The following is a 21,376-nucleotide window of genomic DNA, read 5'->3' on the forward strand; positions in this document are numbered from 1 at the left end:
GGATTTCTTTAAGTGGAGCATGTCCAACAGCTCTGGGTTTGACATAACTTTGTATGTTAGGCAGAGATCGCCTCTGAGTAGGCGATATGTGACGGAGTAAAGCTGGAGTTTTTTGAGACGGTCCGTGTAGGGCATCTGTTTGAGGCCAGTAATCCTCATTGTGAGGTATTTCTGTGGCCTTTCCAGTTGTTGTAGATGTCTTGTGAGTTGCATACCAAAAGGGGCGTTGTACTCTGTAATGGGTCTGAGTGATGAGAAGAGGGGAACAATGACCTCTTTTTTTCTGGATGAGAAACCTTTTGTGATGAGGTGAGCCATGTAGAACGATTTCCTGACCACTGTGGCGATGTGATTATCGAAGGAGAGACTACTGTCCACCTGTGTCCCAAGGTCTCTTATTACACTTTTGGCGTTAAGTAGACTACCACTTATGTGGTAGTTCATGGGTACAGAGTTTTTACCAAAGGGGATGACAATACACTTTTTGGCATTGAGCTTCAGGCCATGGCTTTGACACCAGGCATCTGTCTCAGGTCCTTTTGTAGTATGTCCACATCATTAGGAGTTTCAATTATGGCTCCTAGTTTGCAGTCATCTGCAAACTTTGTTAGCCAAAGACCTTCTGTGTTAGCCTGTACTTCAGAGAAGTAGATACCAAACAGGAGAGGACCCAGGACTGAACCGTGTGGTACTCCACTTATCACTGGTCTGAAGTCGGATTTGGAGTCTGCTACTTTCACAGTGTGGGTTCTGTCCATGAGCCATTTGGCAACCCATCTTGTGACATGGGGTTTTATACCTAGTTTAGTGAGCTTATCTATAATTCCAGAGTGGGGGGTGGTGTCGAAAGCCTTGGAGAGATCTAGATAAGCTGTGTGAACCACCTTACCCTCATCTATGGCTTTGGTGACTACTTCAAAGATGTCAGTCAGGTTTAGGAGATATGATCTGCCTTTTACAAACCTGAACTGGGTAGGGTCCAGAGTTTGGAGATTACCAATGTCTTTGTTTATGAGTTCCATGGCTTTGCAGACCAGGCTCGTCAGGCTAATGGGGTGGTAGTTCTCGGGGTCCGTCGTGGCTCCCCCTTTGTGTAGTGGGATAATCGTCGCTGTGTGCCATTCAGTGGGCACAAAGCCTGAGGTGAGGCTATGATTGAACATGGTACTTGGGTAGGGTGCCAGTTCATTTTGTAGTTCGTGTAGAACACAGCCTGGGATATTGTCAGGTCCCATGGATGCTGTGTTCTTGGCTTTGGAGAGCGTGTTTTTTACATTTGCAGCCGTGATTACAGGAACTTTGCATTCTTCCGGTATAGAGATGGGCCCTCTAGGGGGTGAGAGGGGGGTAAAGTTAGCACTGAACCTATCTGCCAGGATGTTGGCAATATCAGTTGGTTCCGTATATTTAGTGCCATTGTGCTGTAACTCAGAGCAGATCTGAGTGTTGCCATTGAGATGCTTGACATAGCTATAGAATGCTTTGTGGCTGTCTTTAGAGTCGGTGGCAATTTTGTTTTTGTAACTAGCTTTGGAGAATTTTATGAGGGATCTCAGCTTCTTACTGAGGTTGACGAGGGAGTTCCTCCAGTCATGGGATTTTACTCTTTTTTTGCAACAGTTTCTTTCTTCTGTTGTAGAGTTTGTTTATGGTAGAGGACCACCAGATTGGCTTCCTTTTTTTGGAGGATAGCATCTTGGTTCTGTTAGGGATAACATGATCCATGCACTCGTGTAAGTGCTTATAAAGTGCATTTGTGTAGGATTCAGCAGTTGTACCTCTATTGTCCATCTGCATGGGTGTCATGAAGTTTGCCACTTCTGTCTTAAGAAGTGTGAAGTTGGCTTTGGAGAAGTTTTTTACGGTGGTTTCCCTAATTTAGGGCGGGATGTGGATGTTTAGGGTGATTAGCTTGTGGGTCAGATCTGACCAATGAGGAATTGACCTCTGGTGCGGAACACCGGTTGCCCATGTTGGTAATGACCATGTCTAGGATATTGAAACAAAAACAAAGACAGTGAGTTCACCAAATTCGGCTTATTGGAAAACAATAAGTCCACGAATGAATAAATTCCAAAATTCGACCTCTCTTTAATAGGCAAATAATAAAAATGACAAAACGAAGTAAAATAAAAGTCCCTTAAAATCCACACAATAAGTGCTTTCGATAAAAATCTTCCTCAGATCGTGAACTAAAAATGGGACTAACATTCATTTTTAAAAAGATGTTCCTCTATATTGCTAACCAATCCATACACAGAACAAGTAGCTTTCAGCCAATCCATAATAGTATTCCTCTACCTCGCTTGCATATACAAAATCAAGTACTTCCGTTTCCCTCCTTTTTCATTGCAACTCATAGTATGCAAATAAGGTGCATACTCATCCAATCAAGAATGTGGAAAAATACATATGCTGGTGATTGGCGATGGCTCGTCTGTCTTGCTTACTCACAACCATAGCTCAAAGCCTCTTTCCTTAATATGAATGCCTCTGTATAACAGAATGTTTGAAAACTTTTGAAACAAACTGTACAGCGAGAACAGCTTGAAAGTCATCCATTATATTAAACTCATAAGTGTGCATGAAGCCGATCGCTTTGGTTTACATATTTTCAGGCATATATCTGTAGTCTACATCCTAGGCTTTATTTACAAAGCAAGATATCAAGCCTATACAGCCTGGAAATAACCAAAATAGATATATCCATTTTTTATATGTTATATATTTACATCGACTGACGTGATGTCAAGTCCAGTTCATTAGTGTGCATGAAGCCGAACGCTTCGGTTTGCATAAGAAATCAACCTGTCTTCACTGTCTCAGAGATCTACGATTTCGTAGTCTAAAAACTATATCTTTAGATCATGCTTGATAGCATTTTTAATAAAAGTAGCACAACTCGATGTTTGGAAACACTATTGGTGGCTGATACCAATTTATCCAGGTAATCAAGTTACCGTGTTGTGGTGTAATTTAAAATGAGTGACATATAGACACATATCAAGGTAGATCAGGTTGTTTTCGCTGTTCTGAAGATCTAATCGTGTATAGAGGCACGTTCTTAAGTCATGCTTAATAGTATTCATGAAAATGACACGCTCGATGTTTAAAAGCACCGTTGGTAGCAAATGACAGATTATCCAAGTAACCAAATTACTATGCGGTTGTTATAACTTGGTATAATTAAAACATAAACGCATCTTTGTTTGTAACAAGGCAATGCCACTCTTGTGCAAAAGCCAACAGCCATACGTTGTCATGAGTAATAGAACTTTCAAATATCTCAGCATAGCCTCGCTCTCTGTAGGGACTTCTAAATGTATACCAATTTGGTACATAGAATTCTTGCAGCATGGTAAACATGCTGTTGCATATAGCTAGAAGACGTCAAGCAGGATTTCTTTTAAAGTAGATTTCATAATAAAATGGCTCCTCTTTTAGTGTCAGTTTCTCAACATACATACTTATAACACATTTCTTGAATGCACGCGTGCTTTCTTTATACTCGGTCTCTTGAGTTTCAAAATTGGTTTTAGAGGAACAATGCTATTGAAGCCTGGAGGTTGATCAGCCGTCAGATTGATTATCCATTTGGTTTCTCTTAACTCAGTTAAGTTCTCGCTATCACCTCTCCTTGGTCTGACCAAAATGTTTTCAATCACTTTATACATAAATGTGTGACCTCTATTCATGTCAACATGACAGGCTAGTGCATTGTGCATATCTTTGTTAGTAATGTCCCTTTGGTGTCTTTGTATTCTTTTTTTGAGCAACTGGTTAGTTTTTCCTATGTAAAAAGATGAACATTTTTTACAAGTTGCTAAATAGACGACATTACAAGTTTTACAAGTCGCCTTAACATTAAAAATATACACTCTACCAGTAGCCGGATGCACAAACTGATTGCTACTATCAGTGTACAAATATTACAAATGCCACACATGTATGTGCCTTTGCGTCCCTTTATTGGGTTACTATTCTGTACGTTGGTGCATCAAAGTCTTTTTATATTCTTTTTGTTCTTATAACAGAACTGTGGTCTTTCCTCAACAATATTTTTTATCTGCGGGTCCTGAGTTAGAACAGGCCAAAATTGATTTATTACTCTCAAAATTTGAGAATTGTCAGTACTGTAAGTGAGAGAAAACCTGATATTCATATTTCTTTGTTTGGCTACATTCTGCCGTTCTGTATTCTGAGGGTGTAAATCCTGCTCTTTGTACCCTCTATCTTTGAGATTCTGCTGTAGAAATTTTACTTCTCTGCTTCGTGCTGATTCCCGATTACACCTTTTATAAATTCTGTTTGTCTCATTAGTCATATTTCTGACAATGTGTCTGGGATGCATACTACTTTTTTGTAAATAATGATTTCTCCATGTGCTCTTTCTATACAGATCAAAGTCCAAAGTACCTGAATCATTGAAGCTGACACTGACATCCAAAAAATATATAGTTTGCCTTGAACAATCCGAAGTGAAAGTCAAATAAGAGGTGGTCATGTCAAGATATATGTGAAATCGTCTAAATTGCTCTTCATCACCTTTCCATAAGATAAATAGGTCATCAACAAAACGTCCATAATAAAGAATATTTTTCTGCCAAGGATTATTGATGTTTAATACAACCTGTTGTTCCCATTCAACAAGAACTAGATTGGAGTAACTATTGGCACAGGGGGTGCCCATGGCCACCCCCCCATTTCTGTAAATAGATATTTTCTCCATATATGAAATAGTTATTCTCCAAAATCAATTCTAGCAGATCACATATCAGTCATGTTTCAGCTGCAGTTTTCTTGGTTAACATCAACCTTCTGACAGAATCTATTCCAATATCATTTGGAATAGTGGTGAAAAGGTTATTGACATCCAAGGTTGTTAGCAGAAGGTCACCCTCGTTTACTGTATTTTCCATAGATTAAAATAATTTATCTAGGAAGTCATCTGTATCTCTTAATACTGTTGTATAGGAATTTAAAAGTTCCCTTAATTCCTTTTTCACATATAATGATAAATTCTCTGCGGCCCATCCTTGCCTTGAACTATTGGACGTAATGGTATGTCTAGGATATTGCTGCCCCTAGTGGGGGTGTGAATAAGATGATCCAAGGCGTTGGAATTTATGAATTCCAGAAAACGTTGAGCAAGAGAGTTGGTACAGGAGTAGTTTTTCCAGTTAATGGTGGGGTAGTTGAAATCACCCATTATTAGGGTGTTGGGTTGTACCCTAATACTTTCCAGTGTATCAAGAAATGAGGAGTGGGAATCCTGGGGCATGGTGGGGGGTCTGTAGCAAGCTACAGTTTGGATTGCGGTCTTGCCCAGAGTTAGTTGCACTTGGATAATCTCGGATGCATTATGCTGTGCAACTAGCCTGGAGGTGTGGATATCCTTAATGAATATGGACACGCCTCCACCTTTAGTGCTTCGTTCCAGGTTAGGTGGCCAAAAGGTGTGGTATGAATTATAGCCTGGTAACTCAGCGGTGCTCTCTGGAGCTTTGAACCAGGTCTCTGTCACTGCACAGATGTCGATGTTCGCCATTTTAAGGAGGGCCTCGAGTGAGTGCATTTTGAGGTTTAGACTTCCAGCATTGAGTAGCATTACCCTCAGGTTTTGCTTGCTTGTACCTGTTACGGTGGTGAATTTGTCATTTGAACCTTGCCTAAAAAAGGCACTATAGGGTTGTCAAGAGCCTTAGCCAGTATCCAGAATCCCAAGGGCGATAGGTGCATGCCATCTCTGGCAAAGCATCATGGTCTGTCGATCATGTCGTCCCAGGCAGACAAATACTGGATCCCCTTAGAATGACACCAGAAGCTTAACCAATTGTTGAAGTCAATCATTTTGTCCTTGTACTGTGGTATCATTCTGGGTGATGGCAGGATGCTACTCAGGGCTAGGGTAATACCTGCCTGGGCGACGAGATCAGAGAGCTCCTCCATGTCTCTTTTCATGTAGTCCAGGGAGGTACATCTCAGGTCATTCACACCAACATGGACAATGACAGTGTCATATTTGTACTTGGTGTGGAGTGACCTGAGTGCGTGCGTTATGTGGCAGATCCTAGCACCTTGACAGGCAGCTGACAGTAACTTTCTCCTTGTTTAGCCTGGTGAGTGGAACATCAGTGTGCCTGACTATAGAGTTACCTATGACTAGAGTGTTGGGTACGTTGTTATAAATTTCACTGGCGCTCTGTGATTTTGGTGTTGACACTATAGAGGAGAAGACCGTGGTCCAAGGCGTTCTTTTTGTTTGTTTATTGGAGTTTTAGAACTGCCGTTCTGCTGAATTATTGGGTACGTTGTTATGCCTTATGGGCTGTGGTTGAGTGTCACACTGAGTTTGTGGGCTGTGTGTCATTTGGGTTGTGTGGGGGGGTGGAGTTTGCTTGCGTTTCTGCTTTGGATGTCCCTGATGCTTGGGCAGGTTTTTATTGAGAGCCTCTGCTAATGTAGGTGTGTGTTTTGTGTTTCTGTGTGTGTGTGTTTTGGTGCTGTAGGTTTTGAGGGACTATGTGATGAGTGTGGTATAGGTATAAAGTGCAAATGGCAGTTTTTTTCTGTTACTGGCAGTTACTTTCCTTGTCCTGTCATAAAGTAGTCTGCTATTAATGCAGTTTTCTTCTGCGAGTTGCAGTATTTGTTGGAGCAGGGTTTGTGTACTCTGGTTATGTAGGCCAGAGTAGCACACAAAAGATAAATTACAAATACGGACACGTTGAGTAAAATGCAGCATCAACACAATTTATTTGCCACAAAAACGCAAAGCTTTCAGGAAAAATCCTTTCTTCAGTATGCGTGTATAACCGTTACAATTACAGCACTTTCAAAGCACTCCAGTAAAACACAGCTCTGTCAGAACAATTCACTTGTGAACTTCAATTAAAAATTAAAGACATAGTCAGCTTAATGGCTATAGTACATTAATTTGTTTCCTCTTGAGAACAGGTTTAATACTAGTGGCTATATTCAAGCCTGGTCTATGGTCCGCATCTGGCAATGTAATCCATTCATATTCACAAAGCTCTAAATCATTATTCAGATCCCCAACTCTTATGTTTTTATGTGTGACTTCTGTTACTCTAAACCAAAATTTATGATGTTATGTTGGCCATTCTCACCTTCATTCTTCCTGGTTGGGTTCGTGGCTCCGAATCGGCCGCATACCAAAGCACTAGAACTTCTGCTGGCTCGATGCTACAACCTAACTCAGGATGCCTAGCGGCTGTTCCCCAGATTTTGTTTGCCACTGCATCGGGATAGTCTTCGCTGGCTCAGGCTAGTTATTACTTTTATTATACATTTGTTTTTCTATCTCCTTGACAAAAAACTGTTTGTTAGAGTCTGTTATATCTTCCCTTACTCAGTAGTGTACTCGTGTGTGTTGTTTTTCATTACTTGGGTGTGTTCTTCAGCTGTTTCTCCTTGTGGCCCTTTTCTTCTTACATCCCCTTAGAGAATCCGTTTAATTTAGAGGATTCTTTCTCTTTAGCCCGTTTTTTCTTAGAGGGCTTCTTTCCCTTTCCTTAAGATTCACTGTTTAAGTTGGAGGCATCTCCTCGGGTTGGAGGAGACTGTCGTTTAACTTAGAGACTTCTCCTCCAGCCCACTTTTTCCTCTCCTCGTTTATAAACAGAAAAAAAAAAAAAACTGTCCTATTTTTGCTTCAGTACTGTGCTATTGTAGTTGGTTTCCTTTGATCTCATTGATGATGTCTAAAGAATCTGCTAAGCAATCGAGACAATCTGGGTTTAAAAAGTGCGATTCATGCACCCAGAAAATGTCTTTAACGGACGGACATACAAGTTGTGTGTATTGTTTAGGAGCAGTCCACCTGCAGGATTCTTGCTCCATTTGTCATGGTTTTAGTGCGAGGGTCCTACAGGAAAGAAAAAATAAACTTATTTTAAGAAGTTTGTCGAAAGGCCCTTTTAAAACGGGAGAAAGTAATCAGGCCTCTAAATCTGACAAGCCAAAAAAGTCAGCTTCATCGGCTCCAGTGTCTGAGCCGTCAAGCAGTCATACTTCGGAGCCAAATGTTATCGATTCCGAAAAACCTGGCCTTCCCTCGGTTCCATCTGAGTCCTCAGAACCGTCGTGGAGCCAAAAAAGGAGTCGGTCACCATCATTGGAACCAGTACTCTCCGTGCCACAGTCTCCCTTACTACAGTCTGTGGCAGGTAGTCACAGGTCATCGACCCATTCCTCTCTGTCCTCCAGACGTTTATCGGACGACGACGTGGAGCGGGTGGTAAAGAGGTTGCTGCGGACATGGGCCCTGGCACAAATTCTTTCGAGCCCAACCCATCGGACCGTGGAGCCAACCACTGTATCTCAGATGCCATCTATTCCTCCTCCGACTCGGATGAGTTTGGAGCCAGAGTGTCAGGAAGTCGTCGTGCTGGAACCGGCGTAGCCAGTAATCATCCACAATATCTCGGCTCTGACGTCTGCTCTAATCTCGTCGATGCTGTCTTCCATCGAAGGATCTGGGAGCCAACACTCCGGGGGGGGGGGGGGAGTCGAGTCGGACCCTTGTTAGAACCTACTCTCCCACTCGGCGCTTCGGCACCCACATCAGCCTCGGAGCCATCCTCCTCGGCACTGGGGAGATCTCCCAGTCCCCTGAGACTGGAGTCTCTCACGGCCCAGGATTGCGGTGCCTTTGAGGTGATGAGGAGTGTGCTCTCCATTGAGTCTGCTCCACCTTCGGCTCCAGCCACTCTTCCCCCTAAAGGACCAGGGTCTACTGCTTCATCATCCCTCTGTCAGCCCCAGAGTAGAGAGTCAGTGCCCCAGGAAACCCCAATGGGTGGAACCCCCTCTTCCGACACCCCCCCCCGGAACATCCCCCCCGAGGAGTTCCCTTGGAAGAGTCAGTGTAAGAAGAAGCAGATAGACTCCCCTGAGTCTGTCACTTCTGATACCGACTTAGAGGATTCAGAAGGGTCCCCATGGTTGCCCTCTGAGGATGTCTCCTTTTCAGACATCCTAGAGATCCTTAAGCAGAGGGGGCGGCTGGAAATCCCTCTCCCCTTCTGAGGATGAGTCGGAATACTTGGAGTTATTTGGCTCTTGCCCCTCCACCTTTTGGGTTTCTCTGCCTTTCGACCCACTCCTGGGTTGTAAGTCTAAAGGTGTGGGACTCTCCAGAGTCAGTGGACCCTGTTCTGAAGCAGTCAAACAAATTCATTACAGCCCCAGAGAGTAGACAGTACTTAAAGGGAGTTCCAGTAGATACAATGGTGGTGACAGCGGCTACAAAGGAGGAGTTAGCTGAAACTTCTGCATCTGTCCTTCCACCGAACAAGGAGTCTCGGCAGATACGGGAAGCATATGTTCTTCTCAGCGGCCTTTACCCTACGGTCGCTGAATTACTTATCACATTTCACCCGACTTTAGAGGGATTTCCTTAAAGAGCTAGGAGATACCCTACAAGGTGCTACAGCCCAGGGTTTGTCGGATAAGATAAATTCCCAGCTTGCGATCTTAACCTCGATTACGAAATCCTCCATGCGCCTCATCTCCTACAGAGCCAATGGAGCGAGCAGGGCGGCAGGCACAGGAATAGCTCTTAGCGGACATTCCTGGATGCACCTTTGCGAGTTTGCTGAACCCTTCAGGTCTTTCTTTATTGACGCCTCATTTGATGGCTCGTCCTTGTTCGGGCCTAAAGTGAAGGGGACTCTCACAAGGAGCCAACAAGATGACAAGACTGTATCTACCGTCAGAGTGCATTTTTCCACCCCTACCAGACCTTATCCTAAAGGTCAGAAGAGCGAAAAAATGTGGTTCTGAAGTCCAAAGGAGCCTTGTCTGATGCTTGTGGTGATCTTTCCCCCAGGGAGGGGATAACAATGGAAGACGCCATCCACATGGCAGAGGGGGTCCGCAAAACCAGGGCGACAGAGGTACGTTCTCCGCTCGGCCCTTCCAGCGCTTCTGAAAGGAGGCCCAACTGTCCAACTGTGGAGGCAGTCGGGGGAAGACTATCACTGTACCCAGAAGCCTGGCTACAATTAACTCGACATATTGGTACAGTCCATTATATCCAGGGGATACAGCATTCCTTTCCACTGTCCACCTCATCTGTCAAAGTCTATCCCAGACATTCCCCCCATTCAAAGGGATCAAGCAACCCTAGAAATTCAAAGGTTGCTAGGAAAGAGAGTCATCCAAGAAGTCCCCAGAGACCAGATAGGATCTGGAATTTACTCAAGGTTCTTTTTACTTCTAAAAAAAGACCAAAGACTGGAGACCAATATATGATCTCAGCAGACTAAATAAGTCAGTAAAGAAAGTAAAGTTCCGGATGGTAACACTGCAGTCTATACTCCCTTTTCTGGAACAAGACAATTGGATGTACACTCTAATATAAAAATTGTTCTAATTTAAAATATAAGGACATTAATTATAATTATGGACCACATAAGCATACTAAAATTAACACATACCCATGTTATACTTGTGTTTGTTGTAAAGATATTGAAACTAATAGTACATTTACACATCCTAAAACAGGAAGGGAGTATGTTTAATATCTGTGCTACATGTAATACATGTAATATTGTGTACTTAGCAAACTGTGTAGCTTGCACAGCATTTTATATAGGAAAATGTAGCAGGAAACTGAAGGAAAGAATTACAGAACACAAGTCAGAAATCAAGAGGAATGTGACCACAAGTGCATTGGCTAAGTATATAGCAGAAAGGGATATAGAACATAAATTTTGGTTTAGAGTAACAGAATTCACATATAAAAACATAAGAGGTGGGGATCTGAATAATGATTTTGAGCTTCGTGAATATGAATGGATTACATTGCTAGATGCGGAGCATAGACCAGGCTTGAATATAGCCACTAGTATTAAAGTTGTTCTCAAGAGGAAACAAATGAATGTGCTATAACCATCAAGCTAGGTCTAATTTTAATTGAAGTTCACAAGTGAATTGTTCTGATAGGGCTGTGTTTTATTGGAGTGCTTTAAAAGTGCTGTGATTTTAATTGTTATACACACTGAAGAAGGGTTTTTTCCTGAAAGCTTTGTGTTTTTGTGACAAATAAATCGTGTTGCTTCTGCATTTTACTCAGTGTCCGTATTTGGAATTTATCTTTTGTGTGCTACTTTGTATTCCAATGGTTCACCTTAGTGCTGGTTTCTGTGACAGTTTTATGTAAGCCAGAAACCATGCCTTCACAAGAAATTGCAGTAGAAATGTACTGTGTAGATGTGCAGAGTACAGTTCGATAAGGTTGTCCCTCAAATTGTGTCTTAAAAAACATTTCCAGCACTCTTGGGGGGCACCTTTTTTGATTTTTTTTCATTTGTACTGATACTGCTGACTGAGAATGCTTTAGAAAAATAAGATGGTTACATGATAACTAACCGTAGCAACGTACCTGCATTAGCTTCTTTCAACAGGTGTTCTTTCTGCATAGTTCCATTTAAAAAAGGGTACATGTGTGTAATTCTTAGATTTGTTGAATTTTCTTTGTTCTGTATTTTTTCTCCTCCATCAAAGCCTTGCATAACCTGGCAATGAAAAGGTGCCCGTACCTCCAGGTTTCTCATTTTTATTTCTTTGAGTAATACAAACAATGAAAGGCATAAATGAGATGCTTGGGGATGTGGGCACACTTTTACTGCCAGATTAACTGCAGAGGTGATGGAGCTGGTAGAAGTCTTGCAGTTGAGTGTCACCTGTTAGCTGGAGTTTCCAACTGCAATTGCCTGCTTACTGAAAAAACATTTTGAAGATCTGTATTGTTTGTTCCTGCATAGTTATCCTAATTTGTGTTGCTGCTTTTATAGTTAATCTTCTTGCTTTAAGATGATAAACTTCAATGCCAGCTCAGCTGATGTATTGTGGAGCTATTTGTGAATTCTAAGTGCCTTGGTTTTGGACTTTCTTGGATTGTGTGACCCATTCCCAAGCTTGGTGGATTTGACCATTTTTTACTTGCCCTTCTTGGACCATTTTTACAGCTGTCTTCAATGGATTTAGACATCTGTGCTGTTTTTATCATTGGTTGGATTCTAGACTGCCACCATTTCTTGGACAGTGCTTTGACTTCTTATTTTTATATTAAATTCAGTTTTTGGTTTGTTTCATAATTGTACATACTGTAATTATTTAAAATCTTTTGTAATTATGACTTTATCATATCCATTTATATGCTTGCATTATTAACTTCATAAATTTACTTATTGGAGTTCATTTGCAGGAGGTAATTCTAACTTAATAGTGTATACTTCTAACTTAATATTTTGTTGATTGAGTATATTCTGTGTAGGAGGTAAGCTGAGTAATAAAACTGAAGTTGAAAATTGATGGGACTAAAGTAGATTTCTTCTCCAGCTTGTCTCTTGGTCATCTTTTTTGCTCTGTGTCTGTACCAAAGATTGTATACATTTCCTTGCCATTTATTGGTCTGTAGAACTATGTGCATTAGATCATGCTTATAAAGGGCCACAGCTGGTTCTAAAGGTTACTTGAAAGTGCAGAACCAGAGCAGTCACAAAGATTGAGGTTTCCCAGAATAGTTACACCTCTTCAGTTGTTTTTAAAATCAAGAAAAATGAACCACATTTTAAAGCATTTTCTTTTACTTCTCCATTTTCTTTAATTATTTTTCCCTTGTCCATGAAGAAGTGATATGAAAAGCACTAGTGAATTCTTAATTAATTTGATTTTCAGTACATTACATGCATTTATACTTGTAACACCTCTGTTTTTGCATCTTTTTCCTGACTGCAACATTTGTTTAATTGCCCATCTAGGTCTTAGAGGATGAAAATGCAAATATCGATGAAGTGGAGTTGAAGCCTGACACGTTAATAAAACTTTATCTTGGTTACAAAAAGTAAGTTTTAGCCTTTTTTTGTTAATTTGACACTGAGATCAATATTTAACCAAGTGGAATAGCCTAGTTTCTTCTTAAAATCTGATGTCAATTTTCATTCATTCCTCAACATGTGAGTTCAGGTCCAACGCTTAGATCCGACTCAGCCATTACTCCAGCTCATGATGATCAACAAACTCTCGAGCTCCTTTCCTACCCACAATGCACTATGCCAGTGTTGGCAAACCTTTTGGGTTCGGCATGTCAAAAATTTGGAAAATGCTAAACTTGACTCTGTTTGCATTTCACACCCCCCCCCCCCCCAGCAAAAAAATAAATAAATAAAAATAAAACAGCATGGCCCTCAATACGTCAGGGATAAATCTCAACAGAATCAAGGACAGGTCTAGAAATAAGATACAGAGACAGTTTTAAACTGCTAGTACTATTAATTTGAGACACTGACAGAAAAAAAATGAATGTGAATTAATGTACGATGTTCATCGTGCATACAGCTGCAGTCATCACACTTGGGTTATCCTGCCGTCAGGCAGGTCCTTGGTCGGCCGAATTCCAAAGTCTAGGTCTGGCGTCGGTTGTCGTCGCTTCTTCCCTGACGTCAGTGCGGCAGGGGTATAAAAGAGGCAGCCAACACCATTTTCTTCAGTTTTTCTTGCCGCGCGGTGCCCGAAGCAGAAGCAGTTCGCAAGTGCCGGTCAGCCAGCTCCTGAGATTTATGAACAGTATTTCAGTCGAAGTCTTCTTTAAAGCTAAGTACCCCGTTGGGGAAACTTTTCTTGCCTCAGACCGATGTCAGACAAAGTTAATAATTGCATTTCTTGTGGGAAGCAAATACCGCATAAGGATTTTCACTCTTTCTGTATACCTTGCTTAGGGCCAGACCACGACGTCTCGGCCTGCCGTTTTTGTGCTAGGTTTAACAAGCGCACTATTAAGCGCCGGGCGGAGTTCGCCCTTCATTATTTTGACAAAAAATTTAATTATATCATGTCGTCGGATACACCAACGCCAGTTTTAGGCAAAAGACGCAAGATAAGGACCGACATCCGAGGCCTGCACCGAATACTGAGACCACGCTTAGGCCGACTACCGGTTCTCCGGTTCTCAGCGAGGCGCATACGCAGCCCCTGACTACCGATGAAACTATTTTACCGGTGACTTCAGTGCCCGAGGTCGCAGGTTCCACGGTCTCCATTCCCACTGCAGATACCGACGCCACTCTTGGCGGGGAAACCGAAAATTTAGCGAGGCCTGCCATTTCTGAAGGCGTCTTCAGGCCTACCACCTTCTCTATTAAATCCTTCACTAAATCTAAAGCTGCAATGAAAACTAAAAACAGGGTCCTCAGACCTCCTCTCAAGGCCCCATGCCTAAAAAACAGATGCTTAAAATGGCTGAGGATTTGATAACTCTCATCAGGGGTTCTCAACCCCCCCCCCCCCAGACAAAAGACCCAGGTTGGAGGAAGACTACCCTTCCTCAGACCAGGCTTCTATTACCTCAGACCATTCTGAGGACCAGGATTACACCTATTCCCCCTTTGAAGACTCTGATGCTGAGGAGTCTATTCCCTCGGTCTCCCCCCCGAGGACTACTCTTTTGGGGAAACCCTGCATACATTGAGAGAGCACTTCCACTGGGAAGGCCAGGATTACTCAGATTCCAAGAAAAGGCTCAGGGAATTTCTACTGCTCCCCCAGCATAGGCCTCTGGCTATCCCTCCTGTTTTAGATATTTTGGATGATGTGTACGCAGAAGCCAGTCTTAATCCAGACTCTACCTCCAGCCCCTGTTAAACCAGACAGATATTACCGGGTTCCTTATTCTCACCAGTTCCTTTATAAAAGCCATACTGCTGACCCAGAAACAATTTCACAGGGTCCTAAGGGGATTAAGGCCTCTACTGCTAAAAACACTTTACCTTCAGAGAGAGATTCCAGAGCATTAGAAAGGTGGGGGAAAAAGGTGTATACATCAGCCACTTTAACCATGAGGGCATTAAACTTGTCAATCTCATATGTTAAAGTACCAACAGTTCTTGTTATCCCAGCTGAAAAGCAAAATGACACAACCAGAACAACCAGATTTGAAAGAGTTGCAGGATTTGTTGCATGGAGCAGAGCAAGTGGGGAAACATACCTTGCAGTGTGGTTTTGATGCTTTAGAGGCCTCATGTAGAGCTGCTGTCACGGGGTCTGTCATACGTAGACATGCTTGGCTCAAAGAGCAGACCTTACCAGATCATGTCAAAGCAAAGTTATTAGCTGCACCACTTCAAAAAGCTGTATTGTTTGGTGTTAAAGCTGAGGAGGTACTAAAGAAAATGGAGGAAAAAGCGAAATCTATGCAAACAGTTAAAGATTTCTTGCAGGTGCAACCTCCACGCTTCAGCAGAAACTGGCCTTCAAAAAATTGGTCCTTTCCAGCCACGGACAGACCCCAAAGGGGCAGATACAGATGCCCAAGGGGTAGAGGACAACCTCAAGGATCTTACAGAGCTAGACAGTGGCAAGCACCAACCCCAAGAGGTGGAGAAGATAGACCACAGTCATTTAGAAAATGGACACAATGACTTCCCCCTATGCCTGCCAAACAAAGCTATAATGGCAGCACCTTTGGGCGGAAAACTGGCCTTATTTTCAAAAAACTGGCACATTGTTACAAAAGACAAATGGATTCTGGATATTATAGACAGAGGCTACAGGTTCCACTTTCACACCCTTCCAAAAATGAGAGGCATGCCAAACCTGCCACAAAATCAAAGGGCAGAGGCACAAAGACAAATTTCCGCTCTCATGGATACGAAAGCAATTCAAGAGGTACCTGCAAAAGAACAAGGTCAAGGTTTTTATTCAAGACTATTTCTGGTACCAAGGAAGGACAAAGATTGGAGACCCATCTTAGACCTATCTATTCTAAGCACATATCTAGAGGTACCAAAATTCAAGATGCTCACATTACAGCAGCTTCTTCCCATGCTGGGCAAGGAGTCTTGGCTGGTAACATTGGACCTCAAGGAGGCATACCTGCATGTCCCTATCAGACAAGATTGCAGAAGATACCTCAGATTTCTTGCAGGTTCAACCCATTACCAATTCTCTGCATTGCCCTTTGGCGTATCTACTGCGCCCAGAGTGTTTACGAAATGCCTGGCGTCAGTAATTGCCTTCTGCAGACAACAAGGAATACAAATCTACCCATATCTGGACGACTGCCTGATCCAAGCGGACAGCAAGGACATTCTATTGCAGCATCTGGCGTTTGTAATAAAACTATTAAACTACCTGGGTTACACAGTGAACAAAAAGAAATCAAGACTAATACCTTCTCAACAGATAATTTTTCTGGGTGCCATCTTAAATACAACAACCCAGATGGCTTACCTCACGCCAGACAAACAAGGGCAACTGTCTCAATACTTCAACAAAATGGCAACTTTAACCAGACTAACTGCAAGGAAAGTCCTGCAGGCTCTGGGGTTCATGGCATCTTGCATCCTACTAATACCATGTGCAAAGCTGCATATGAGGAAACTACAATGGTACTTAAAAAACTTATGGTCTCAACACAGCCACAGCTTGAAAACAATTATACCACTCATTCCATTCCTTCAAAAGGAATTTTTGTGGTGGGCTCAAGCATGCCAAAGAAACACAGGTTTCCCTTTCTGTTTACCTCAAGCAACTCAAATCATCACAACAGACGCCTCAGACTACGCCTGGGGAGCGCACACGGCAGATCAGTGCATTCAGGGAAAATGGTCCCAAAAAGAGAAGCACCTACAAATCAACCAAAAGGAGATGCTAGCCGTGCAAAATGCTCTTATGACCTTCAAAGACCTACTGCATCCAGGCCAGCTATTAATAAGGACAGACAACACCACAGTCATGTGGTACATAAACAAACAGGGGGGGACTCATTCATACCCCCTGTGCAGGCAAGCTATGACCCTGTGGAACACAGCACTGGAATTACAAATTCAACTACAGGCACAATTCCTGCCAGGGAAGGAAAACACACTGGCAGACAACTTAAGCAGAAATATGACAGACCCACACGAATGGAAGTTGCATCCTCAAGTCTTCTCAAAGATAACTCAGGCATGGGGACAGCCAGACATAGATCTATTTGCTACCCACAGAAATTACCAGTTGGAGAAATTCTGTTCAAGGACCTATCATCCACAGGCCTGGAAAGTGGACGCACTCTCTTTCAATTGGACAACATTGACAGTCTATGCCTTCCCACCTCTACCTCTACTGACCAAAGTTCTATTAAAAACCAGAGCAGAGAGGCCACAAATGATTCTCATTGTTCCAGACTGGCCACGACAGCACTGGTATCCTCTCCTAAAGAGCCTGTCACACTCACCACCATGGATTCTACCTCTAGTTCCTCTTCTGTTGTCCCAGCACAACTACAAAACCATTCACAGCCAGCTCAAAACCTTAAATCTAGCTGCATGGAGAATACCTTAATTTCCCAACAGATTCTCCTCTCCAAGGAGGTGCAGGATGTCATCTTGGAGGCCAGGAGACCCTCTACTAGAAAAACCTACTCCGCCAAATGGAAACGATTTTGTTCCTGGAATCAAGAAAAGGGCCAGAATCCTTGGGTAATAAATATACCTCAAATTTTACAGTACCTAGCTGAGATGTTAAACAGTGGCCTTTCCTTCTCCTCCATCAAGATCCACGCTTCAGCCATTTCAGCACAATACAATACAGAGCCTCCTTTATTCTCTCATCCTCTATTAAGACAGTTCCTCAGAGGGGCAAAAAATATAAACCCCCCACGGAAACCACCAGCCCCAGCTTGGGACCTCAACTTTGTATTGGAAAAGCTGACCCTGCCTCCTTTTGAGCCGGCTTCTTCAACAGAGCTACAATACTTGTCGTGGAAAACAGCCTTCCTTCTGGCTATTACCTCAGCACGCAGGGTTTCGGAGCTACAGGCCGTCATGGCTATGCAACCATTCATCATTTTCCATCAGGACAGGGTTTCCTTACGAACCAACCCTACCTTCATGCCAAAGGTAGTATCCAGTGAAGCTCTGAATCAGACTATTCATTTACCTACCTTTTATCCAAATCCACAGAACAAAGGAGAGAGGCTACTACATTCCTTGGACATTCACAGGCAACTTCGTTATTACTTGGACAGAACAAAGTCATTCAGGAAATCTGAGCAACTCTTTGTGTCCTATGCTACAGGTGCTCAAGGAAAGGCTATTTCCAAACAGACTATTTCAAAATGGATAGCCCACTGCATACGCTTTTGTTATTCTTTTCATGGAAAATTGGTGCCCGTATACATCAGATCCCACTCCACCAGGGCTACAGCTACCTCTGCAGCTTTCCTCAGGGGGGTCCCTACCAAGGACATTTTGGAAGCAGCTACTTGGAGTTCAGTGCACACTTTCTCCAAGCACTACCACCTTCCACTATACTCAAAATCTAGAGCGGGCTTTGCCACAGCAGTCCTGCAGGGCATTCTAGCCCCTCCTAATTCTGCTTAGTACCTGCCACCCTTACTTAGCTTTGGGATTCTACCCAAGTGTGATGACTGCAGCTGTATGCACGATGAACATAGTACAGTTTTGTACCTACCATAAATGTAGATGTTAGAGTGCTCATACAGCTGCAGTCCAGGTTACCCTCCCTCCATCCCCTCTTAGGACAGGGCTTATACACCTTTAACATACAACCTATTTGGGGTATTCCTTTATGGTGTATTTGCTTGCAACTACTTATCTACTTTGTAGGTTTGCATAATATCATGTTTTGCCTTCCTTTCTGGGGGCACCTGACATCTGGGGCAAGAAAAACTGAAGAAAATGGCGTCGGCTGCCTCTTTTATACCCCTGCCGAACTGACGTCAGGGAAGAAGCGACGACAACCGACGCCGGACCTAGACTTTGGAATTCGGCCGACCGAGGACCCGTCTGACGGCAGGATAAACCCAAGTGTGATGACTGCAGCTGTATGAGCACTCGAACATCTACATTTATGGTAGGTACAAAACTGTACTTTTTCTGAAGTAAAATTAGTCTATAAATCTAATTATTGTCATTACTAAGTTTAAAAAGTTGCCAGTTTTAGGAGGGATTAAGAAAGACAGTTGAAAGGAATGTAAAACAGCAAATTCCTAGAAATGCAGGCTACTTGCCCTTTGCAGAAGTGTAACCATGAAGAGAAAACAATGTCAGCACTGCCCTTTGCAGACTTTGTTGAGAAAGTATAAAGAAATAGTCTTTGAGGTTAACTTCCATACATCTGCAGCAGTGTTGTTGAACTGGATCATGGCACAAAATAATTCAGTGCACTTCACACAAGCAACAAATGCAAAAATAGTTTCTTTGGTAATGCAGGTGTTTTTGAATGCTGGTGTGTCACCTTTGACATGCGTGTCATAGGTTCGTCATCACTGCACTATGCTTAACTTCCCTCCAGATCTCGTTTGCCTCTTTTGCAACCAAATGTGGTTGATACAGCTCTTGGGCTACATTACCAATTAAGTGATTTCTCTTTAGAATAATACTTTCTTTAGTATAATATGCTTTTTAAAGCATTATTTTTTACGGAAATTTTTCATTCTAATTTTAGCGTTTTTCTGCTTATACACTTGTAGTGTATTCTGAACTGCCATTGCTGGTAGGCCTTTCTTACCCTTATTACTGGTTCTTTCTGCTATGTTTTTATCCTAACTAGTTAAACAAACAAAAAAAAAAAGGCTACTGTTTTGCCTTATTGCTTCTTCTGCCAACTTGGTATTATTATTGTAATTTTTTTTTGGCTGTTGTAAACTTTTCTAAAATGTCTGAAAAGGGTTTCAAAAAGTGTGGGAGATGTGGGCATAAAATGCCTTTCTCTGACACCCACTCTTTATGTTTACTGCTTAGGATGAGTACTGTGACAACTGTCAGGGCTTCAATTCTTGGGCTATTACTGAGAGGAAGAATAAGTTAGCTTTGAGGGGTATGTTGTCAAGTCCTTTTTCGGATGCCCTTTCTGTAGTTCAATCCCCTAAGCTAAAAGTTAGGGACCCTTCAAAAAGGTCCAGATCTGTTGAATCTTCAGCTTCAACATCTTTACAGCCGAAGAAGAAAAGAGAAAAATTGTATCCTAAACCTTCTGGGAGCCATCCTTCTTTGAATCCAAGTAAATGTACTTCTAGTCCATCTACATCAGATCCATCCAGGCATACTTTGGACCTGAAGCCTTTGCCTTGCACGGCCTATTTCCCCTCTTTGATCCAGTACCAGCCAGGTTGTTCTCTCCCTTCCTTCAACGTAAGTCCCCCTCAATGGTGTCCTGTCATTCCTCCAGAAGTCTTACAGAGGCAAATGTGGAAAGGATGATGAGGAGATTCATCATGGAGCAGTTTCAGAAGGAAGGCTTCCTGGATGTTCATCGTGCATACAGCTGCAGTCATAACAGATGGGTTCTCCTGCCGTCAGGCGGATCCTCGGTCGGCCGAATTCCAAAGTCTAGGTCCGGCGTCGGTTGTCGTCGCTTCTTCCCTGACGTCAGTGCGACAGGGGTATAAAGGAACCAGCCGACGCCATTTTCTCCAGTCTTTCTTGCCGCGCGGTGCCCGAAGCAGAAGCAGTTCGCATGTGCCGGTCAGCCAGCTCCTGAGATTACGAAAATTTGGAAACCGAAGTCTTCTTAAAAGCTAAGTACCCCGTTGGGGAACCTTTTCTTGCCTCAGACCGATGTCAGACAAAGTTAATAATTGTATTTCTTGTGGGAAGCAAATACCGCATAAGGATTTCCATTCCCTCTGTATACCTTGTTTAGGCCCAGACCACGACGTCTCGGTCTGTCGCTTTTGTGCTACATTCAACAAACGCACTATTAAGCGTCGGGCGGAGTTTGCCCAGCATTATTTTGGGAAAACATTTAACTATACTATGTCGTTGGATACTCCAACTCCGGTTTTGTCTAAAAAAACGCAAAGACAAGGACCGACACACGAGGTCCGCGGCCTCTACCGACACCACGCCAAAGCCGACTTCACGTGGTCCGGTTCTCAGCGAGGCGCCTACGCAGCCCCTGACTACCGACGACACTTCTTTGACGGTGTCTCCTGTGCCCGAGGTCGCAGGCTCCTCGGCCCACACCCCGACTACAGGTACCGAAGCCACTCTTGGCGTTGAATCTCAGAATGTGGACAGGTCCACCTCCACTCAAGGTGTCTTCAGACCTTCCTCTTCTTTCTCCATCAAGGCTTTCACAAAGTCTAAAGCAACCATGCACCCTAAGAGACCAGCTACACAGGGTCCATCTCCAGGCCCCATGCCTAAGAAACAGATGCTCAAAATGGCTGAGGATTTAATTACTCTTATCAGAGGTTCTCAGCCCCCACCGGACAAAAGGCCCAGAGTGGAGGAAGATTCCCCCTCCTCTTATCAGGGCTTCATTATTTCAGAGCATTCTGATGATCAGGAACATTCTTGCTCCCCTTTTGAAGACTCTGATGTGGAGGAGTCCATCCCTT

The 21,376-nt window shown here is 43.0% G+C and overlaps 1 protein-coding gene across 2 annotated transcripts in view; it reads left to right on the forward strand.

Annotated features, from left to right (window-relative positions):
- The window catches only part of CUL1 (cullin 1), a 3,347,782-nt gene that overhangs the window by 3,016,175 nt on the left and 310,231 nt on the right, over positions 1 to 21,376 (forward strand). For both annotated transcript variants that reach the window (XM_044064870.1, XM_044064871.1), the window contains exon 19: positions 12,792 to 12,874. In XM_044064870.1, the coding sequence (XP_043920805.1) occupies positions 12,792 to 12,874 (83 nt within the window). The remainder of the gene's footprint in view (positions 1 to 12,791; positions 12,875 to 21,376) is intronic.

This window comes from Protopterus annectens, chromosome 3.part0 (genome assembly GCF_019279795.1).
Source record: "Protopterus annectens isolate FY-2018-M chromosome 3.part0, PAN1.0, whole genome shotgun sequence".
NCBI classification, from domain to species: Eukaryota; Metazoa; Chordata; order Ceratodontiformes; family Protopteridae; genus Protopterus; species Protopterus annectens.